Source organism: Rhodnius prolixus, unplaced genomic scaffold, assembly GCF_049639745.1.
Source record: "Rhodnius prolixus isolate KJV_2025 unplaced genomic scaffold, Rpr scaffold_1, whole genome shotgun sequence".
Lineage (NCBI taxonomy): Eukaryota > Metazoa > Arthropoda > Insecta > Hemiptera > Reduviidae > Rhodnius > Rhodnius prolixus.
The window spans coordinates 67249536-67270918 of NW_027411581.1; the positions used below are offsets into that span (position 1 = coordinate 67249536).

General features: G+C 31.7%; 3 protein-coding genes across 5 annotated transcripts; 2 read left to right on the plus strand and 1 right to left on the minus strand.

Annotated features, from left to right (window-relative positions):
• The first annotated feature begins 758 nt into the window (after window positions 1–758).
• On the plus strand, window positions 759–8937 carry LOC141446253 (uncharacterized). The gene is made up of 4 exons (XM_074112773.1): window positions 759–952; window positions 1060–1233; window positions 2691–2778; window positions 3856–8937. Exons 1-4 carry the CDS (start codon window positions 859–861, stop codon window positions 4007–4009), a joined length of 510 nt encoding a protein of 169 aa, XP_073968874.1. The 5' UTR covers window positions 759–858; the 3' UTR covers window positions 4010–8937.
• Window positions 8797–13673, plus strand: LOC141446252 (zinc finger CCCH domain-containing protein 15 homolog). The gene is made up of 7 exons (XM_074112771.1): window positions 8797–8936; window positions 9044–9239; window positions 9404–9627; window positions 10853–10972; window positions 11213–11551; window positions 12270–12411; window positions 13443–13673. Exons 1-7 carry the CDS (start codon window positions 8865–8867, stop codon window positions 13571–13573), a joined length of 1224 nt encoding a protein of 407 aa, XP_073968872.1. The 5' UTR covers window positions 8797–8864; the 3' UTR covers window positions 13574–13673.
• Window positions 13674–14319: 646 nt separating this feature from the next.
• Window positions 14320–19784, minus strand: LOC141446251 (uncharacterized). Of its 3 annotated transcripts, none has more exons than XM_074112770.1 (4): window positions 19447–19784; window positions 18299–18838; window positions 16283–16556; window positions 14320–15263 (listed from the first exon to the last, which is right to left on the minus strand). In XM_074112770.1, the coding sequence occupies exons 2-4, from the start codon at window positions 18826–18828 to the stop codon at window positions 14484–14486; spliced, it is 1584 nt and encodes a 527-aa protein (XP_073968871.1). In that variant the 5' UTR covers window positions 18829–18838; window positions 19447–19784; the 3' UTR covers window positions 14320–14483. The 3 variants fall into 3 exon arrangements, with proteins under 3 accessions (XP_073968871.1, XP_073968870.1, XP_073968869.1); XM_074112769.1 differs by having other exon boundaries at window positions 19438–19784; XM_074112768.1 differs by having other exon boundaries at window positions 19596–19783.
• Window positions 19785–21383: the final 1599 nt, after the last annotated feature.

Here is a 21383-nt window from a genome sequence, read left to right on the forward strand (position 1 = left end):
ATTAACAGCTTACTGAATAAATGTTGACGAAATCAGCTCCACCAAATTTCTTGTAAAGTTATGTAATACGCCATTTTAGGCTTATAGGTCTAAAACATTATTAATAATATAATAAACATTATATTATTAATGTTTATACAATTAAAGCTTCTTTCTATGAAAACCAAATTAAAGACGCAACTTGAGGAGAATAAGTTAAGCTTTATATTAAAATGTTATTTTAGTGAAAATTAATGTTCTAAAGTGAGAAGTAATTATGCACAAAAATTTCGAAGAAATAATAATAATAATAGAACTTATAAAATTAAAGTAATGGAAAATGTGCGAAAAAGAATAATTTCCCCTTTCTGAACTCAGAAGTAGAAACTACCCCCCCCCCTCGCTTATTTTTCTATAATAAATTTTCTATTATTTTGAATTTAAGTAATTTCCCCAGCTAGTAAATATAATTAGGCTTGGGATCTTGACGTCTTTTTTCTGTAATGTTCTACTTTTTAATTCTGTATTAAATGGTAGGTTTAAAATGTGGAAGTTTTATGTTTACAATTTTTCCCACCAAATAAGTAGGAGAGATTATCAAACAAAACAATATCTGAACTAACTAATTATGCTCAGAAATAATTTACAAGAAAAATAAAACTACAATAAATGCAATTACAAAAAATAAAAAGCTTCAAGTTGCAACTTTTAAAAAATTAACCTCTTGATTTTTATTGGGGAAAAAATCCCTGTTAAGAAAGGGGTGCGGCGCTTGTTGACGCATGCGCTGTTAACCACAAACCCCTAATAATTTCCTTCATTGATATTCGTCTACAATGAAGTTGTAAATAGTAAATAGTTTTATTTTTAAGTAATAAAATGTTTTGGATTTTGAAGAAATCTGGTTTAACAAATAGTGCAGTTTCTTTCTTCAATTCTATAAATAATAATGGTATTTCGGGCACAACTGCAGGTAAATATGTTTCCCTTCACACCCCTACAATGAATTGGATAAAGTTAAATTGCTATTCTCATTGTTTTGTTCTCTCTTTCTTTCTTCGTAAAACAATCACGAAATAGGTGGCGGATACAATAAATTATGCTGTAGTGAAGAAAAAGAAATTAAATTCAACGATAATGAAAAGAAGATGCCTGCGTATGATTTCATAACTAATCTTGTCGATATAGAGTCAGATTCCAGCAGCTGTTCAGAACTGGATGTGGAAGATGAAGTCTCACAAGATTCTGATTATGGTAATTTTTATGATTACTTTTAGAAAATTTAAACGAGGCGTAGTGTATTAAAAATATTTATCTAAAAAGTGATAGCTCTATCCGTGTTTAGTAATTTTAAAGAAACTTGTTACGAGTCTTTCTCTCTATAAAATATCAAACCAATGATCTTCCTTAAACAAAATTGTTCCCCTCTTCAGACATTTATTGCATCGTACATTAAGTTTTTCATTCATGCACATTCGAGAGTAATAATTGTTCCACATAATGCTTGATGCTGAGATTAACTGATGCTGTTTCTGAAGCGAAAAACATAAGAGGTCAGTAAATTAAGTAATGAGACTGGCATTTGATCTAGCAACACTGGAGGCGCTGGGCTTGGTGGGGCGGCAGAGGAACATGGGATCCGCCTTCAGTACGAATTTGATCTCGCTCGAGTCAATTGGTTGTGCGTAGCGATTGATTTTGTGAAACAGTTTTTTTCTATTGTGTTCTAAAAATGAATGAGATCAATTTCGAGCAACGGTGTGCTATCAGGTTTTTTTCTTCAGACTTGGGCACAGTGCAACGGAAACACTTGCTAAACTTAAGCAGGCCTAGCAGGAGATAGTGTTTTGTCAAGTGCCCAGGTTTTTGCGGTGGTTTTCAGAAGGAAGACGAGTCGATTGAAGATGAACCACGAAACGGAAGGCCTTCATCTTCAAGAACCGATGAAAATGTCAACAGAATCCGGGATCTTGTGCGTTCAGATCGTCGGTCATACAATCAGAATGATCGGGGAAGAGTTAAATTTGACTCACACCACCGTTCATCAAATTTTGACCAATGAATTGGGGATTGGAGAAAAATCTACGCAAAAATGGTTCCAAAAAACCTTTCGCAAGGTCCAGAAGAACATCAGAAAGGAAAGGTGCCTTGACTTTTTGGATTCAATTGAAAATGACCTCGTATAGTTCAGTAAATAGTACAGCTGGTCGTCCATCTTTCGTCTGAGTTCAAAACGTGCACCTTTGGAAAAAAAAAAAACTCGAATCAATCGATTACAATAATTCCATTTTAATAGAGAGGGGGCGGTTAAGAAAAAGTTAAAACACATTTACCACTTTTTTAAAAATTTATTTATGTCGCATCAACTCAGAGTTCATTGGCTCAAGGAGTATTTTTCTTTGCTCTAGCCGCTTCCGGGCAATATTTTCTCATTACGAACTATACTGTCCATCACCGGATAAGGAAGAGAGAATCTAATCTAAGCTGAATTAAAACCTATGTCTCTGCGCGGGAATTCCACTCGTTAACCTCATACACAGTTAATCGATTATTTCTTATTTTCTCATTAAATAATATTTTATATTGGGCTACCCAGACGTCGCATGGCCGAAGTAGCCGTTGACCCTGAAGGCGTAGGTTAAAAAAAAACTATTTAAAATTAATTTAAATTAAAAATCAATTTTCTAATTATTCTTAAATTTATTTTGCAGAGGAAAATTTAACTTGTAATGTGTGCGATAGACTTTTCTGCAGTCAGAATCAATTATCACAACATCAGCAAAAGAAACGACATTTTGGGTAAGAACACAGAAATATAATAATCTTTATACAAAGTTATTTCTAAAATTCTAAATGAAAAATAAATTTCGTTAAACGACTTTATTTTACAATGTTTTTAAAGTATTTATTTTATTTATTTTTTAATAAAGAAAGTTTTTGAGTGGTTAGGTTACCTTCCCTGTGTAGGCGCTGTTTACATAAAGCTTTACCGTTATCGATGTATTCAATTGTTTTATGACCATTTCTGGTGAATTTCTGGCGACATTTACATAATGTGATTACGTTTTCTTTCTTAAAAAAAAGTTTGTCATTTTTTTTTTTAAATATTTTAACTTGCATTGGTTGTTAACCTTAATATCCAGACAAACTAATTGTGCTTTAATTTAATGAAAGTATTGGAGATATAAAAAAGCAATTGTTTGAAAATTACGCTAATAATCATAATTTTTTAAAGCCAGATGGATTTAGCTCTTCAAACATTACTTAGAATCACAAATTTCAAAAATATCTAGTTAAACATTTTGAATTCAGTTATGAAAGTTTCATCACTACGTTGCTGTTATTCCTAACGAACTAATGATTTTGCTCAAGTGCGTTGTCGATTCAGAAGGACCTGAAGAATTTGGTTCAAAACACTATGGTACTTACAGATTCTGTGTGCAATTTGGAGGAAACACTAATTCAAGGAATTTTCTGACTCCTAGATAATTAACTAGCAACTAGAGGAGGACATAATCTTTCTTAGGATCCCTTCAGATTCAGGATTTTTTCGTTAAACGTGACTGGAGCGGTCGCTATTTGGATTCACCTAAAAACTAGAATAGGATCTTTTAAGGTCGCAGTACACTCCCAAGAAAAGTCTATAATGGCGGAAACCAATTAAGTGTCAGTTTTTTGCGTTTTATTGGTTTTAGGGAGGTTTTGTTTATACTCAAGCATACATTTATACCCATAACTTCACAAATCGAATTTGAAAATTTGGCCTGATTGTAATACTTTTCATTATAAACACAATTATTAGTTTATCGTGATATTTAAGTTATTTTTTTTATTTTATTCAAACTTTGTATTCATTTATTTTTAATTTCCTATTAGTTGTTCTTCATGTGATTCACTATTCTCATCGTTGATGGCACTTGAACACCACAAAGAAGAGTTTGAACACTGGTCTGGAGATGAACTACCAGTTGACCTGTCTGAAGAAAGTGAACACGAGCTCAGCTGTCTAGAACTAGAACGACTGCTTTGAAGTACTTAAATATAATCAAAATTAATACTTTCTTAATCAAAAATTACCATTGAAAACAAATGCTTCCTTCTAGAGAGGTCCTGATTCAAACAAACACACACAAAAATTAATTATAAGAATACTTTCGTGTTCTATATTAAAATATTTACCAATATTTAATAGCAATATTCGGGTAAATGTTGATTTATTAAACCTTTTAATTTAAATAAGTACAAAAAAATTTAATAGAAAAGAAGTTAATTCCAATTAATCAATTATCAATTCGATAAAATAGAAGTTAAAAAATGTTGATTTTAAATTGAAATCAAACCCTTATTTATTATGTATGAAGTAATTGAAAAAGATCTGCTTATATGAAAGTTTTTTTATTTATGTTGTTTAAAACTAAATAATAATAAGTAAACACGATTATAATATAATTAAAACTGCAGATACTTTGCTCTGACAAACCTAAATTGTCGTAAATAATTTGTAAAAATCTCTCACTATGAATTGGATAATTTCTTTTTCTTTACCAACTAAATAAAAATGACTAAAAAAATAAAAACAAAAGTTTTCCTGTGATTTTTACGAAGATAAAAAATAAATAATTAAAAAAAAAAAATTTTGCAAAGAAATTTGTAAGGTACTCTTCATTTAATGATCGATTCTAGTTATCTTCTATCGATTCTAGAATCATAGAAAAAATTCGATCTTGAAATATTTTTTTTCACGCAAAGGTTTCAATCAAAATAATTATTTTGTTTTCATTATTTGTAACTGAGCATATCGTACTCATTTTATGCCAATATCTTGAGATCGTGGTGTTTGTTTTGTAACCAAACTCTTTTTTTTTGCGTTTAATGTAATTGATTAACTTTTTTTTTTCACTCTTATCTTCAGGAGTAAATAAGTTTTTTTTTTTAAAAAAAAAAAGTGTTTAAATGGAGAGTACCTCGAATTTTACCAATAATCAAATGACAACGCATCTATTTATGTAAGAAAAATTTCTTGCTTGCTTACTACTTTTATGAATTACTTTTCCAACGATATTAAAGTGCCAATTTCAAATTTCTAAGATGTTAAGTCTGAAATTGTACCTTAAAAAAACTATATTTTTTCGAATCTAAGTATGTAGAATAGTTATTTTTAGATAGTATTTCATTGTTTTTTTTTTTCAATTTTTTTTTTTTTTTCAACAATTATTGTATTTAGATCTCTACAGGCCTACAGTATTTATATATGAATCCTTAAATAATAGATTTATTTCTTATCAAGGAAGCTGTGCTAATAACTAATCTTTACTTTACTGGAAAAAAAGCTTCAGAAATTAAATTGAAATTAGACTTTTTACTAAATACTCTTTTTTTTTAAATATCATCGCTTTGTTAAAATTGTTTACTTAAGGCTAGTGATTTATTTAAATTTATTTATTATATGTTTCCAACTATAAGTTATTCATGTTGAGTTAAATTAGAATATCATTACTTTGTTTTTAGAAAAAACCAATACGAAAGTAAGGAATTACTCTCAAAGCTATTCTTTTACAATTAACGATTTTTCTCATAAATTATTTCTTTTCGTGTACATTTTTAACAATAAATTGGGAACAAAGATGTTTCATTGAAGCTAAGATTTGATTAACTGAAAATTTAACTACGAAAAATTTATAAAATAACCCATTATTTTTTAAGAATTAGTTAAATTTTTGGGACCTCTCAAACTATCTTTTTCTCTTACCTTTATATTTATATTAAGAGCTTATCAAAACTTCAATTAAATTAGTAAATTACTGTAATTTGCTCGAATACAGGTCCTTTACCCAAGGGGCAAAAATTAATTATTGATGATATGATGAATGGATTACTCCCAACACAGCTAAGTCTAATCTCTCTTTTTGCATTCCCTAAATTATTATGAAGAATGCTCGCCAATAGTATCGTACGTCCGGGTATAATACTCTTCAATGCCAGGTAACTTAACTTAAGGCTCTCCAGGATATACTAAACAGTGCGGGGAGTAGCAGTTAGAGATAACTCAAGTCACCTCCTGGAAGCCCTAGAAAGAGCCAATAGTTTTTTGGGATAATTCCACTCCTTGGAATCCCGTGCAACTCCTTCCGGGAACACTTTCCTCCAAAAAAAAAAAAAAAAAAATCGATAAAGATATCACTAAACGTAATGAAGATGGGAAAGAAGAGTTGTCATGACCTTCAACCCTGATAACCTCATAGGCGCTCTCCAGGTAAATCGTACAGATCGGGAAGAGTTGACTGTTTAGGATACCCATTTCCTGGGGCTAGACACCTTTTCTCCTCTGCCCACCCCTTTTACACTTTTCCTGGCCAAATTCTGTCAGAGGAAGTTACGCTGTTCTTGTATAACTAACGGAACTATCTCTTGTATAATATTTACGAGATTGAAATGGATTGCTGAAATTTTGGGCTAAAGAAAATGGTATTTTGAAAAGTGCAAATTTCCTGAACAGGTTTCCCTCTTAATTTTCACAAAATTTAATAATCAGGTAAAGGCTTATAGGTTTTGCTTGATTTTTGCTCTTTCTTTTTTTAATTTTCGTTCGTTTCTTTCCCCAGGTGCACGTCAGAATATAAACATTTGAACCTTTTTACGTTAATATTCAGATATTCTGAACATCTTCAGATATTGCTTAACTCTAATTTAAGTAGAAGAAAGTTTTTAGAAAAGTACCTTGGCTTCGAGCAAATATGGTACCTTAAAAAAGAAAAAATAAGTTTTATTTTACTCGCTAAGTTGTACAATAAATGCAATTATGTGATATTATACACCATAAAAAAAAAAAAACAATATCTTGATCAAAGACAAACAAAAATGATGAAATTTATTTTATGTAAACAATAAACTGGGCCAATATTGTTTTGTTATGAATTGGCTATGATCATTGAAATTATTAAAAATAGGAATTTCACAGCTTTTATTACCTTCCTTAGCAATATTAACCAAAAAATATAAATAAAAAGTACGTGTACTTGTACCCGAAACTTAATATTGTATTCTAATCATATCACTTGGAATTATGTCATATTGACCAATAAAAAAGTAACCTACCTTCATATGTATTTTTTTTTCTTATTTTTTCATAAATCACGATATATTATTAATGAGAAAAAAAATTATATAATAAATGATTCCTACAACTTAATTACAAAATTATTATAATAAAACTGAATAACATATAAATTGACAAGAATTAAGTACTCATTCGATACACCAGTATTTTTTCGATACCAATATAATATCGAATGATTCGATACCGATGTTCTGATTGTTTTGCTGTTAATTTAAAGTTACAATACGTAAACTCAAGAATACGATTTTTTTTTTTTATTTATTAAAACTGTCCGGTAGGACAGTTGTATAAGGGTTGATCATCAAAAACTGCACGAAAAAGCGTAACGTTGAAAAACACCCAACTTTGATATATATTATATATGTTATGGGTACACACTAAGGAAACAATCAGGTAAAGGGGTACACTAATGAAAAAAGATTGGGAACCGCTCTTCTAGACGGTATGATGATACCTTTTATATATATAACAGGATGTGAACATAGTAATATACATACGTTATCATAGAAAATACTCCTCTAATGTTTTCAGCATTACAGATGTCGTAATTGGTAAGAAAGTTTATTTAAACAATTTTTACAGATATTGTTTCTAGGAATGTTCGAGTTAGATTGTTTATCAAAGACTAATCAAAACTTTGCTACTATCTGATTTTTACGAAGTCTGATAATATTAAATAAGATTTGTATTGTTAGTTTTAAAGTTTTTTCACAGTTTCCTTGTGTTGTTTACGTGACAGTAATGTTTTTGTTTAAGTTTAAAATGAGTAGATTATGAGATTGAAACGTTATGTCTTCTTGCAAACGAGTTGGTGAGGGCTCTGTTACAATATTTTAGCCTTGTAACTACATATTCCAAATTCAAAAGCTAAAGACCAGATTTCAGTATAAAAATACCACATCAATTTCTAAAAAACCATTTTTCCAGCTCGGGATTCTTCAAAAAGAAGATTCTATTACGGATGTACACTTTATAAATACGATTAATTTAATAATCTTGTTATGGAATCTTAATGATGGATATTAAAAATAATAATAGTGTGGATATTATTGAAGAATTTAATGGCTATTCCTAGAAGCTGATGCGAAAAAAAAAACATTATGCAAACGCATTTTATTTTTGAAATTTGACAGAAAGTACCTATTGTAATTTCACAGAACAGAAACTATTTGCATATTTCAGAGAATTATTTTTTATGATGTTGATTAGTTGGCCCAAGCATCTTCAAAAGAAAGCAAAATCGATTGAGATGCGTTGTAAACTGACGTATAAAAAAAAAAGCTGCTTTAACTATTGTGCCTTTTGACTCTTTATAACGATCAATCAATGTGGGAATTTTCCGATTTTTATTATTTTTTATTTTTTGTCTTCTTTCCTTTTTAAGTATTACAAACTACAAGGTTTTTGCTAAATACATGCTTCTCGATTTGCTGAAAATATAACAAGATTTTCAGAATCGATAGTGTATTAATCGGAAGGGGTAATTCAAGTTTGTTTATTTATTATATTGAACTTATTTGTGTATTATTTAATACGTAAATAATGATATTATAATTAATTTTAATTATTATTTATTTGTTGATTAATTTGGAGGATCCACGTGCTAGATCAGAATGTTGATGGTTAGACAGGCTGTGGTGACTAGTTGAAACAGCTACTGGTGGTCCACTGGTCAGTTAAGTGGACTAGTTGTTGGTTATATTGGTTTTAGGATTTAATAGGTTATGAATTAATTAAGAAAAATTAAATATAGTGATTTAGTTCACAAATGCCGCCAAAGGGAAAAGCCCCAGCGCCTAGTAAAAAGGCAGAGACGAAGAAAAAAGAAAAAGTTATAGAGGTAAAGCCGAATAAATAAGCTTAAACCAATTATTTTAACAAAACATGCAAACGTGAATAAGTAATCATTTGGAAATTTGTGTGGTTGGTTTTTTCTTTTATTTATAGGACAAAACTTTTGGGTTAAAAAATAAAAAGGGTGCGAAACAGCAGAAATTCATACAGCAAGTGGAAAAACAAGTTAAAAGTGGCGGTGTGCCTGCTAGAAAACTACCAGAAGAGCCCAAGAAAGATAAAGATGCAAAACTTAAAGAGCAAAAAGAAATGGCAATTCTTTTTAGGCCAGTACAAAAGGTTGAAAAAGGTAAAGAACATTTATAATTTAAATATTTTTTTCTTGGTTTTAACTTTCGTCATTGTACTTTTAAAAAGTAGTTAAGTTAATCAGAAAACTAAGTGTACGGATATATTTCTCTTTTTATATTTAACCTGATATTTGTTTTTTTTTTTTTATTCTCACTTAATTAGGTGCCGATCCAAAATCTGTGGTATGCGCATTCTTTAAACAAGGCCAATGTACTAAAGGTGCAAAATGTAAATTCTCTCATGACTTAACTATAGAAAGAAAATCTGAAAAGAGAAGTATTTATGTGGATATGAGAGATGATGAATTACCACCAGGGGAAGAAAAATTCAAGGAAACTATGGAGCGAACTGGTGAAGATGGGAAAAATAGACCTACCACAGATATTGTAAGTTTTTCTTTTTATTGTTTAATCTATATCACATCAATTGATAGTTTTTCTTTGTTAGTCGGTTTGTTTAAATGTCAAAAATGAAGTTAGCGCCGCAGTACAAGCAGTAAAATTATAAACATTGTAGCGAGAAAGTGTACTCGGAAATTTTTATAGACTAATCAGTCATCTTCGTAAAGTATCTCGACTCTTTAACAATGTTTTAGAAAATGCTAAATTTCCACCTGAAAATGTACAATTTAAACAGTAAAAGAAATATTTAAATGTATTAAATATGTGAATACCGATATTTATTGCAAACGACCTAATTCAAATGCTATTTTATTTTACCGTATGTTTTCTTGCTATACTTTGTGTTTGTTTAGATAACTTATTCTGTATTTATTACTTAATAACCTGTAATTTTTTTTCCTTTGTTATTGGCCTCTTGAGCTAGCAAATCAGCCATTTACCTTCTTCTTTCGAAGCTTCTTTAGTATATTGAATGTTTATAGAATTATCTTGTTGTTTGTTATGAACTCAAAGTGCTCTGTGTAAATGCTGCCAGAATAGTATTTAAATTGGCAGGTAAAGGGACATCCAGTCGCTATCACAGCCCTCCACGATCGTTCTCTTCCTTTAGTATTGTTAGCACATTCCAGAATTAGATGGTTGTGGCGTCTGCTATTATTCCAGAAGTACAGGAACACTGGTGAGATTTTTCCACCCCAATCCTTGGCTAGATGGTGCGGCGAATAATTGTGGTTAAACCTCATTCTAATGACGGTGCTAACAAACTTCCTATTGTAGTTTTTGTATCTATAAAACCAAGGTCTTTTGGGGATACTAGATTGTATGGCTGTGTAAAATTGGCCTTTTCCCGCCTTTGACAATTAGTATATCCGCTGTCATTATGGTATAGCACTCCGCTTTTGCATAATTTTTAATATCGGAGACCAACATTGAGTATGGAGATATATGATGTAGGGAGATCGCATCCTTGGCTTTACGATCCACGATTTCATTTCCTCTCAGACCTGTATGGCCCTTAATCCAGATTAAATGTACCGATTTAATTATACTTTACCTGTAATTTAATTATACTTTACAGGTATGTTTGTTATATTTTGATATTTTTATAACTCGTACTATATTTAATGTTGACCATTAACTACTTTTTGTAATTCTTTTCAGAACAATAAAATCTGTTATATGCTTAATAATTTTTTTAATGTTTTCTAAGGTATGTAGATATTTTTTGGATGCTGTGGAACATAACAATTATGGATGGTTTTGGAACTGTCCAAATGGTGAAAACTGTATCTATCGGCATGCTCTGCCTCCAGGATTTGTTCTAAAGAAGGTATGACAAACCTATTTTTTTTTTTTTCATATATATAATTATAATTTTCATGTCTTATTAGTGGTAAAATGGAAAATTTGTATTGTTCTTTATTTTTAAAAAATTTCAAAAATAATTTTGTAAGTACCTTCGAAGTGCTCTAACAGAATATGAAGCCTGAACTTCCTGTGGTGTGTGTGTCTCTCTCTCTCAAAATCGGCATTTTCAATGAACACTTGATATCGATAACTTCTTTTTTAGGACAAGAAGAAGGAGAAGAAAGATGATCTTATTTCGTTAGAAGATCTAATTGAGAAAGAGCGAGCAGCATTGGCCTCCACCAAGTTCACTAAAATCACCTTAGAGACATTTCTAGCTTGGAAAAAGAGGAAACTGAAAGAGAAAAAAGAGGCCGCCCAAAGGGAAGAAGATAAAAAGAAACAAGACTATAAGGCTGGCAAGGCGTCCGGACTGTCTGGTAGGGAGATGTTCTCCTTTAACCCAGAACTAGCGGCCGGCGACCAGATGGACGAAGGAGATGAAGCATTCAATTCTTATCAACGAGACGAAGAAGAAGAAGATAGCGCTGATAACTTATTGGTAATCATTATAATTTAATTTTTATAATTTCAAAAGAAAAAGGAGGTAATCAAATTATTATAATTTTATCTTTCGCCATTAATCGTAGCCTTAGGGGCGGAAGTTAGTTTAGTGGTTAAGAAGCGTGGATTTTTAAAAGTGGAAGTTCCACATTTTGAATCTCGCGTATTGCTACCTTTTTTTCTGCTACAAAAAAAAGGAAATGTTAATATAATAAGGTGTGATGCGTGCTTCTGGGGGTCCGTATAACCTAATTGGCAGTTGATCGTTAAGTCAAGTTGTTACTCGTACTTAATGAATTATATATTGGTTTCGTGACCGTAAATTATTAACTTAAGGATTCAAAATTGGCGAGGAATCGGTCAAATAAAAACAACAACTCGTCTTTTTGCCAACGTTTCGACAAATATTTGTCTTCTTCAGGGCCTGAATATTACAAATACAAACAATTTAGAGAATCAGTAATATAAAAATAAATAAATTATATTGAACGTCACGAACATCATACTGTCGTAACTTCAGGAAGTATTGTATTTCTAGTAAAAATGTAAAAACGAAAATCTTTATGAAAACAAAATTTTCTTTTTTTTGAAAAGATAAAGTACAACATAATATTTAAGTACCTGGAAAATAAAAATTAGAATTTAAGATTCTATTTTTTGTTTTGTAATAAAAATAAAATGAAGGTTTATTTATTATGTTATCTCTACGGATACAGTATAAAGAAATTGAATTGGAGCAGCTGGGAATAGATACATCAGATATTGATTCAACTTTGATTACGCAAGCACCGGATGATCGACTGTCACATCATATAGAGAATCTTATCAAATCTGCCGGCGCTAAAGTGGAAACACCAGGTGAGAGTATGATTTTTTTTTTTAAGAATTGTATTTCATATCTTTGTTTGTTTTTTTTTTTTTATTACCAAATCTGAAATCGGGATAGTTAATTTCGGTTGGTGACGTAGGTTTTGCAAGTCAGATCAGGACTCGGTGAGATCACTTTATTGTTTCCGTTTCTACGATAACAGGGAGCTTTTAGAGGTTGAAAAGCTTTATTAAGCTTTCAACACTGATGTTGACGTTAATCTCATTTTCTCAAAGTCACTGCTTCTTTGTATCCTGTGTTAAATATTTGTATTGAATCGTTTTAAGTTGGAACGAATCGATTCAGTTGGGATAGAGTCGTTCTTTTGTTACACATGTTTACCTCTGGCTACTGGAAGGTACATTTTTTTTTCGGCCACTGAGATTGTGAACCGTCTGTTATTGTGTTGTTTAAGAATAATGATTTATTTATTTTATTTCTTAACCAGTTAACTGTTTCAATCTTATTGGAAAATGTGTCCCCTACGTGCGTCGTACAAATTAAAGCGATGACGAAATATATTCGTCAAAGCCAGAGTATGTTTAATATGAAATTGGGTTGCAATGAAATAACTTTTATATTTTTTTCGTTATTTACTTCATGTACATTTATTTATATTAACATAAATAGGAACCAAAAAACAACAAAAATAAATTGACGAATATATTTTAATTGTAACTAAAATTGCACAAAATTAACTACCGATGGTCACTACTGAAAACGCATGACGAATATACTCGTCATAAACAGTTAACTGGTTAAAGTTCTATTAAGATCTTTTTAAATTTGATGTTAAGTGATTATTCAAACGCTAAATTGACGTACATATCTCGTTTTTGGTTAAACTAATCTTCATTATTTTGGTACTAATTATAAATATCATTTTCTAACTTTTTTTTAAAAAAAACTGTGTGATATAAAGTTTGTAACTAATTACATAGCTAATAACAAAATTTGCAAAGTAGAATAAAAAAAATAATAAAATGCACTTATTTCAATAATATTTTGAAAAAAATTTCAGACGAAAACGCCGTAGAAGCAGAAGCATCCGGTTCCGGTTCAGTTGCAGTTGCTATCAATGAAAACCTCTTTCTTGAAGAAGATTTGGAAGATCTTGATGAGGAACTTGAAGATTTGGAAATTAACGACTAATCCTAATATTGTTGTTTTATTTTCCTATATTCGATATTTATATCTGGTTGATGTTTAAAAAAAAGTGTACATATTTAATAATATCGTCTTTCCTAATTAATATCTTTTATTGTTTTTGTTTTACAAAAATCCTGGAATAATTTTTTATAAAATTAAGATCAGAATCATAAATAAAACGTAAGTGGTGCTGTGATTATTATAAATATTTGTGGAATAAAGAGAACTTGAGGCTCTGCTTTCCATTAAAAGTTTCTGTTCTTTTTTTGTTCTTTGTTCCTAGTAAGGATGGAGATGATGGGCTGGGCAGGGCTGCGGCAAGACGAAGCTTCCGTAACAAACCAAAATTAACAACTTAATTTTTAACCTCATTTGTCCGTCGCAAGAGAGACAACAAAAATCTTGCGGAGATTTTATTATTATTCTGGGAAGATCCGTTTTGAACGCAATTACTATTATTATTATTTTTACAAACAGATTTGTTTGTGTGTATCAATCGATAATTCGATTCGGTGCCACGCAACAAATAAGCAAAAAAGCGGATTTATATAAATATAAATAAAAGAAAGAGTAACAAGAGAAAGGAATCAAATATATTTAAAAATTTGTAGTCCCCTGTCTCCCTTTAAATGTAGAGGTTGGTAAAACGAAACTTGTCTCACAATAGGCTGTTCAAATGATGAACGTAATTTATTGGAAATAAATTTTTAGAAAAGTTCAGGATGGGATATTTATATAGTAAGTCTTAATCTTGTTTAGTTTACAATTGAAATTGTCTTGTTTCGTAAAAATTAGTTTTATATATCTTACATTAGTACATACAGTTTTATCTATCACTCACATACAATTACACACTTCTGGAGGAATTAAATAAATAAATTAACACACTAAAAAAAAAAAAGAAAAATACACTTTATCTACGATAGGATTCCCGATAGAACCGGCTACTTCGTTCTCTTGGAGATCTGGGAGACCTACTTCGTTCTCGTTCACGTCTATCCGACGGCCTATAGTAATAGGATTCCTCGGCTGTAGAACGTTCATACGACCGTTCATAACGACGACTGTCACGTTCAATGGATCGTTCACGTTCGTACGATCTTTCCCTTTCATAAGATCGTTCATACTCGTAGGATCTCTCTTCCACGAAGTCTGTAGTTCTTGGTGGCAGCGGCGGACCGTCATAGTAACGAGGCGGTTCATAGGGCAGTACGGTGCCACAATCATGATGATGTGAAGTTGAAGAGGATGTATAGTAATCACCACCACCACCACCTCCTCCTCCTCCAACGGATGGATATCCACCAGTATCTGATCCACGTCCACCCCGTCGATGATGATATCTACTTGGACCACGTGACGATGAGCCGCTACCTCGATGGTGCAACGGCGGACCTCCGCCACGTCCACGAAACGGTGTTGACATAAACGGTGGTACGTACGACGGTACGATATACTTTTGGAATGCCCTTTTAGCCGCTTTTCTTCTTTCGCCAGCTTCTTTTGATTTTCTCAAGATTGGATTCAATTCGATACTTTCATCTTCTGGAAATAGTTTACACAGCGCTGATCCCACCTTGGGAGGAATGTCTTGTCCATCTCTTCCAATTTTTACTGGCTTCCCTAAATTCCATGGATTGTAGAGATGAGAGGTTGCTGTGAAAGGCAATTCTTTTCTACTTATCCAGTCCACCTGTAAGAAAAAGTACTAACATTCTCAACAATTCAATAAATAAAAAACATTCGGTGCGATGATACAAATCTTTTAGTTATTAGTAATAATAGTAACAATAATGTTAATAAAGGGAAGGGATTAGCTATGCGGTTAGCGATTTGGATTCCCACGCGGAGGTCCCTGGATCGAATCCAGCTGCTGACCCTTAGATTTTCTCTTCCTAGGAGCTTCTTACAGACAACACTGTCCGGTAATGGACAGTGTTGTCTGTAACGAGAGAACCCTGTCCGGAGGCCGGCAGTGCGCTGAAAAAAGCTCCGGGCGCCAACAACCTTAGATGTTGACGCGCCTTAAATCATTAAAAAATAATAATAATGTTGATAATTTTTATCATTTTGTCAAGTTCTAAAACATTTTTCTTTAATTTCTGATTTTGGCAATCTGAAGTTTTGTTAGCATTTGCGTGTTACGCTTCTTAGTACTCAACAGAAGGCACGGGTGACTTTATGAAGAATGTTGAAATATTAATTGATAACAGGAAAGAGATTAGTACAGTGGAAATTAGGTAGTTGGATATATAGCCTGCCTAAAAAAATAGGCATTATTTTATTATTAGCTCAGAACACTAATCAACCTATTGTTAATAGATCAATCGATATTATGGCATACAAATTATTGAGAATCATTCGCAACCCACTCAGTAGTACGGATCAATCACTGCCGTCAAATCATCAACTTCTGACTTCACTTCAATATTGTTGTCAACATCGAACGGTATATTAGCAAATGATATTGACAATATTCGTTTTCCACCTCCAAGACACCTCGTAATCTTTGTAGATCCAACCTCCAAACATGGATTGGATGAGCACTGCTCTTACGTCAAGTATTAAAAAATAAAATATGCAGGCTTTTGTTTCAACTTAGTCAAATAAAAGATTGACTTCATTTCAAAAAAAAAAAAAGTTAGCTCTATCACTTATTTGTCTGAGTAATAATATAAATATTATCCAAAATAATTAAATTAATAGTATTACCTTGAAAACACCACCAAAAGCATTTTTATTGCCCCAATCGCCGGTAGATAGGCTGACCCAATTGATAGGTGGTTCATCGTAGTTGACTTCACTAGCCAGTCGTGCAAAACCAGCGAATTTTCCACTTTCTTTCACTGAAAATATTAAAAGTACATTTCTTGCTTCAGAGTAGGCATGGTTCAGTTTTGCTTCGTTCATTGGCAGCGTTGACCATACACCTTTTACTTTGGAAAGTGTCACATTTTCAGCATTGTTGCTTTTGATCATGTAAAACCTATGCAAGAAAAGAAAATTAAATAAATAGCGAATTTTGTTTTTTTGGATAGTAAAATTAAAACTTAGTAAAGATGGACTGTTTCAAGTTGAAGTTATCAGCGTACTTTTCCAGAACCAAAGTTGAAGAATTCTCCTCTTACCATTCTCTAAGAAACTTAATTCGAAATGTTGAATTTCACCAGTTTTAAGAAAACCAATTTCAAAATATTTTTGAGATAACTGCTAAGAACTTTGATGATCAAACTAAATTCTAGTTCGTTCCATCCAACAACTTTATTTTTGTTACTGCTGTTCTTGAATGTTGTAACTCGAAAGACATTCTTCAAATTCCGAACTTTTGAATCATAATTAATAATTATACTTTAGAAAGAATACTACCATGATTATTACACCTTTTAATCGAATTGACTGCCAGCAAAAGTTTTATTTACTACTGCAAAACAAAGTTTAAATAAGATCATAGGAGCCATTTCCGAGTAAATCTTAAAACACACATTAAACTATTTTTGGTAAAAAGTGGCACTTTTGGACAGCCGATTTTTTTTCTTTTAACAAACATTGAAAACATTCAACAATTCAGAGAAGTTGCACTTTTTGAGATTACAAGGTGTCATAAAATTAAACCTGCCCTAGAAAAAAAAATTAAAAACATGTGCCTGATTCAACGATGGCAATATGAAGAGAAGTTCCATATTGGATGAATTCTGGGAGAATCCAGAGGACCTTCCAGGTGTAGGAGCAGGAAATCAAACTGACTTAGGAGTGAAAGGGAGTCATTAAGGAAATAGTTATTCCAATTTGTCAACAGTAGAGCAGTACGCCATTCTTAATAACATCAATACTTACCTCGAAAACAGAAACAGATTTGCTTTGGCAGCTATCCGAGGAGATCCGATAGAACTTAAAAATATTTTTTTTGAAGAGCTACACTTAGTTTTATAACTGAATGGACCTGCCCAAACTACTCACTTTAAACAAAACTTCTTGTACATCCAAATAAAATCTTTTATATAGAATCATTCCAATTCATCTATGTATCTTTCAAGTACTTCTTTCAATTATTATTAATCTAAAGGTAAAGAGAGTAACTAATCCTTTCCTAAAAAAAGAGTTATGGCTCACCTTTAACTTTTGCCTAGTTGATACTGGTTTTGTTAAAATAAAAAATATTTTTAGTAAGTTACGAAGAGTTGCCTTCTAATAATTGTTTCATTGTAGTTTCGGTCGCATCTCTTCAACGTTCTTCACCTGTTCCATCTGTATCAATAATACCTTTAGCGTGAAAACGAACGGTAAATTATATTATGCAGTCTTTAGAGCAGGGTTCCAGCCAATGTGTAGTCAGAATTATTGGAATAGTTTCACCTCCTAATGAAGACAGTACCAAAAGATTGATTTTCGAGAGATCCGCGTAGGGACAAGAGGTGACTGGTTCATCCAGGAAAAAAGCTTTAAGTAAAGATCAAGATGTCCGACTTATAGAATACAACTAATCCCACCAACACAAACTGGATGTAAAATAGGGATTAGATGAATGTTAGTTTTTAAAAGAAACCTGTAAATCGCACCACTAAAACCTACATCAAATTGTATGTAATTCACAAACAACAAAAAGTTTCTCCATTTTTGATTCGGTTAAAGAGTTCTCTTGATGATTTGGCTTATTATTTAACACAAACTTGAAAAAAAAAATTAAAATAAATAAACAAAAAAAGTTTTGATAAAAGAACAAGATTATACCTTGCGTCCCTAAAGAGATAATTCAGCTTGGTTGCGTAATCGTACACCTTTGTGGTACCTTCTTTACCACTCCTGGATTTGCGATGTCTAGATGACCTGTCTTCTTCACGTTGCTGTTTGTGTCGTTCTTTGTTGCGTTCATGTTCCTTCATAGCACCAGATCTACGTTCATTTACTAGCTTATGGGTAGATCGCCTGCTTCCTCTATTATCACTTTTTCTACCCCATTCGCCTTCTGAGCTCGAAGTAACCTCACTACGTGTATCGTACTCTGGTTCAGATGATACTTCTGATCTTGTATCATAATCAGAAATATCAACACCTTCTCCGGCACTTGTACCGCCAGCAGAAGGTTTCCGCCCATCGGAAATAGTACATTTACTATCTCCATCGTCTAACTCGATCATATCACCATCGTTCCCTTCTTCCTGTTTATATTGATGAGTGCGTCGACGACGTTCACCTTTAATTTCATCCTCTAGATGAGAGTCATCTCCCTCTGCAATGCCCATATCCTCCAAGTCATCCATTTTCTCTTACCTGGTAAACAACCGTTAAAGTAATAAAAAAACAATTTTAAAAAATATAAGAGTCCCAATACTGAAAGATATTTTCGAAAGATTGGCACTGCGAATAACATAAACTTTCCACAATTATCGACGACTTGATGAAAACCTGTCATGATGATAGCGACGTGTTTCCAAACTAAATAATTATACAAAAAAAACTGAGGATTCAAAACATAATTCCATTACCACGATTTTTCAACTCAAAATGTCTGAATTACTAAAAAAAAAAAATCTGAAAGTATAATAGAAAATATTTTTCAATGTTTTAAATGTGATATAAGCAGAACGATACAATAGCAAGTGAAAATTTCGAAACTAATATTTACACGTAGCGAAATGTCCATTTAAAACTGATAACCAATACTGATCACAACTGGCAATTCCAGCTCATTAAAAGTTAAAGAATGCAAAAAGAAAAAAAGAAGAAGATGACTGGAGTTTAATTTCTTATTAACGCTCTGCAAAATAAAAAATAAAAAAACAAAAAACACTAAACTGTTTCACAGGCTAAGAAATATCTACAAATTAAACCACGAATAAATTTCTTCACAGAACATACATCAAACTTACAAATATTACCGTAATTACTAAATTAGTCCATATTTTTCATTTAGTCCAATATATGTGCACTGTGAAAACAAAACAAATTCGATGATACCTCCCCTCACTATAGAATATTATACGCTGTCCAAAGAAAATTTTGACTGAAATATTAAGGAACCACTCACTTGTTTCCAAGTAGAATAGTGATTGTAAAAACCTAGAAAAATTTAAAATTAATTCACAATACAGAAAAAAGGAAAATACTTGGCTCAAAGTCTAAAGTGCACAATCCGATGCACTATTCTACCGATTGATGTCAGAACTTAGAAAACATTAAGTGCACAGAACCAAACATTAGCAAAGCGTACTCATTATACCAACTTGCCCTGCCAAAATATGATAACCAGAACCAATTTTAGATTTTTATTTATATGAAAAGATATTATCACTTTATTTTAAACCTAAAAGACGTTTCGACTTTAATTTTATGGGATTTTATTATTATATATATAAAAAAAAACTGTATTAGAATAAGGGAGATTGATTAGTGAGAATTAATTTTTTCTAAGGGGTACCGCAATGCTACATTTTTTTTTTAAGGGAACGATTTTAGATCGAAACTCACTAAGAACCTTAAAAAAAACACACACAAAATTCTAATTAGCGACCAAACGATAATTCTTTTTTTAATTATCTGCAAATTATCAAAAAATCTCTGAAGAAGTTTTAAAATTACGAGCCAACCATAAGCCAACCCTTTATTGTATGATTTAATATCATCAATAATTTTACTCAATTTAAAATAATTGTATCCAAAAACGGGAGAATGTATGAATATACATTAGTATATATTTTCCTCTCAGCACATGTTTTTATTCTCCAAAAGCAGAATATTTGTAAAACTAAACATTTTTGGACTTCTATGAACTCTAGTTTTAATTGGCAAACTCCAGTTTACTGTCAGAGTTACTTCTTTCTTGATTTTGCCAGTAAAGTTTTTAAATATGACGTTTCAAGCTATTTATAACTAATTCTAAATGCTCCTTCAACTGGTAATCCGTTCATAGGGCTGAAATTACAAGTTTTTTTTGTGGGGAAAACCTTCATCTAACCCATAGAAATTCTGTAAAATACAATACAATTTTCGGAAATCTATGTTATTTCAAATATAAGTAGTTCATGTTGAAAATCAGTCGCACTTTTTTTTTCAGAACAACCAGTATTTTACATTGACCATCTTTTTCTCCTGATTTGTACCCAGTAGATCGTTTGTGCTTTTTAAACCCCTAAGAACTTACTTTTAATCAGTAAAGTATATGAGGGAACTGCGACGGCAGCTTCAGCAAGCTTGAGATGGGACGCCAATCATCTATGAAGGAAGACGTATAGTGGCGTAGCAATAAGGGAAATGAGGATTATTGTCCTGGATGTAACAAATTATTGTAGAGATATTATAAACCGTAAAAGGCGCCACGGTAGCCAAACGGTTAAGAGGCGAGACCACAATATGCATTGTGGTACTGGGTTCGATTCCCGAACTTTAGGCCTTGGATTTTATTTAAAGGTTAATAAAAGAAATTTACAGTAAAGTACATTTGTTTGATAGTCGCCTCCGTCCACGACACCTAATTGGTAGTTGGACGTAAAGCCCGCCTGAAAAAATTGGCAATTACTTTACTTACTTTTTTTATAAACCGTAAAAAAAAGGTAATAAAAATTTGTTCTAATTTAATACTAGCACATTTCCCCATGAAGCTCAGAAACCCAAAGATGCACATATTTACTTACACGTTTGTAAAATATACCAACGATATGTTAAATAAATCCCTCTAAATTAATGCTGTAAGGTTATTTATTGTCAAAGATTTTTGTTTTGAAATAGTTGAGTAATTTTCGATTACAAAAAAGTCGCGATCTCATTGACATTTCCGAAAAAAAATTTGTAATTTTTTTTTTTTAACGTTGCGAAATCC

Coding starts and splice junctions, on each gene's coding strand:
- LOC141446253 (XM_074112773.1), top strand. CDS start 859: ATGTTTTGGATTTTGAAGAAATCTGGTTTAACAAATAGTGCAGTTTCT. Junction 953..1,059: donor TATTTCGGGCACAACTGCAG/GTAAATATGTTT, acceptor ATCACGAAATAG/GTGGCGGATACAATAAATTA. Junction 1,234..2,690: donor CTCACAAGATTCTGATTATG/GTAATTTTTATG, acceptor TTTATTTTGCAG/AGGAAAATTTAACTTGTAAT.
- LOC141446252 (XM_074112771.1), top strand. CDS start 8,865: ATGCCGCCAAAGGGAAAAGCCCCAGCGCCTAGTAAAAAGGCAGAGACG. Junction 9,628..10,852: donor ATAGACCTACCACAGATATT/GTAAGTTTTTCT, acceptor ATGTTTTCTAAG/GTATGTAGATATTTTTTGGA. Junction 10,973..11,212: donor CAGGATTTGTTCTAAAGAAG/GTATGACAAACC, acceptor CTTCTTTTTTAG/GACAAGAAGAAGGAGAAGAA.
- LOC141446251 (XM_074112770.1), bottom strand. CDS start 18,828: ATGGATGACTTGGAGGATATGGGCATTGCAGAGGGAGATGACTCTCAT. Junction 16,557..18,298: donor TATCTCTTTAGGGACGCAAG/GTATAATCTTGT, acceptor TTTCTTGCATAG/GTTTTACATGATCAAAAGCA. Junction 15,264..16,282: donor CTTTTGGTGGTGTTTTCAAG/GTAATACTATTA, acceptor TTTTTCTTACAG/GTGGACTGGATAAGTAGAAA.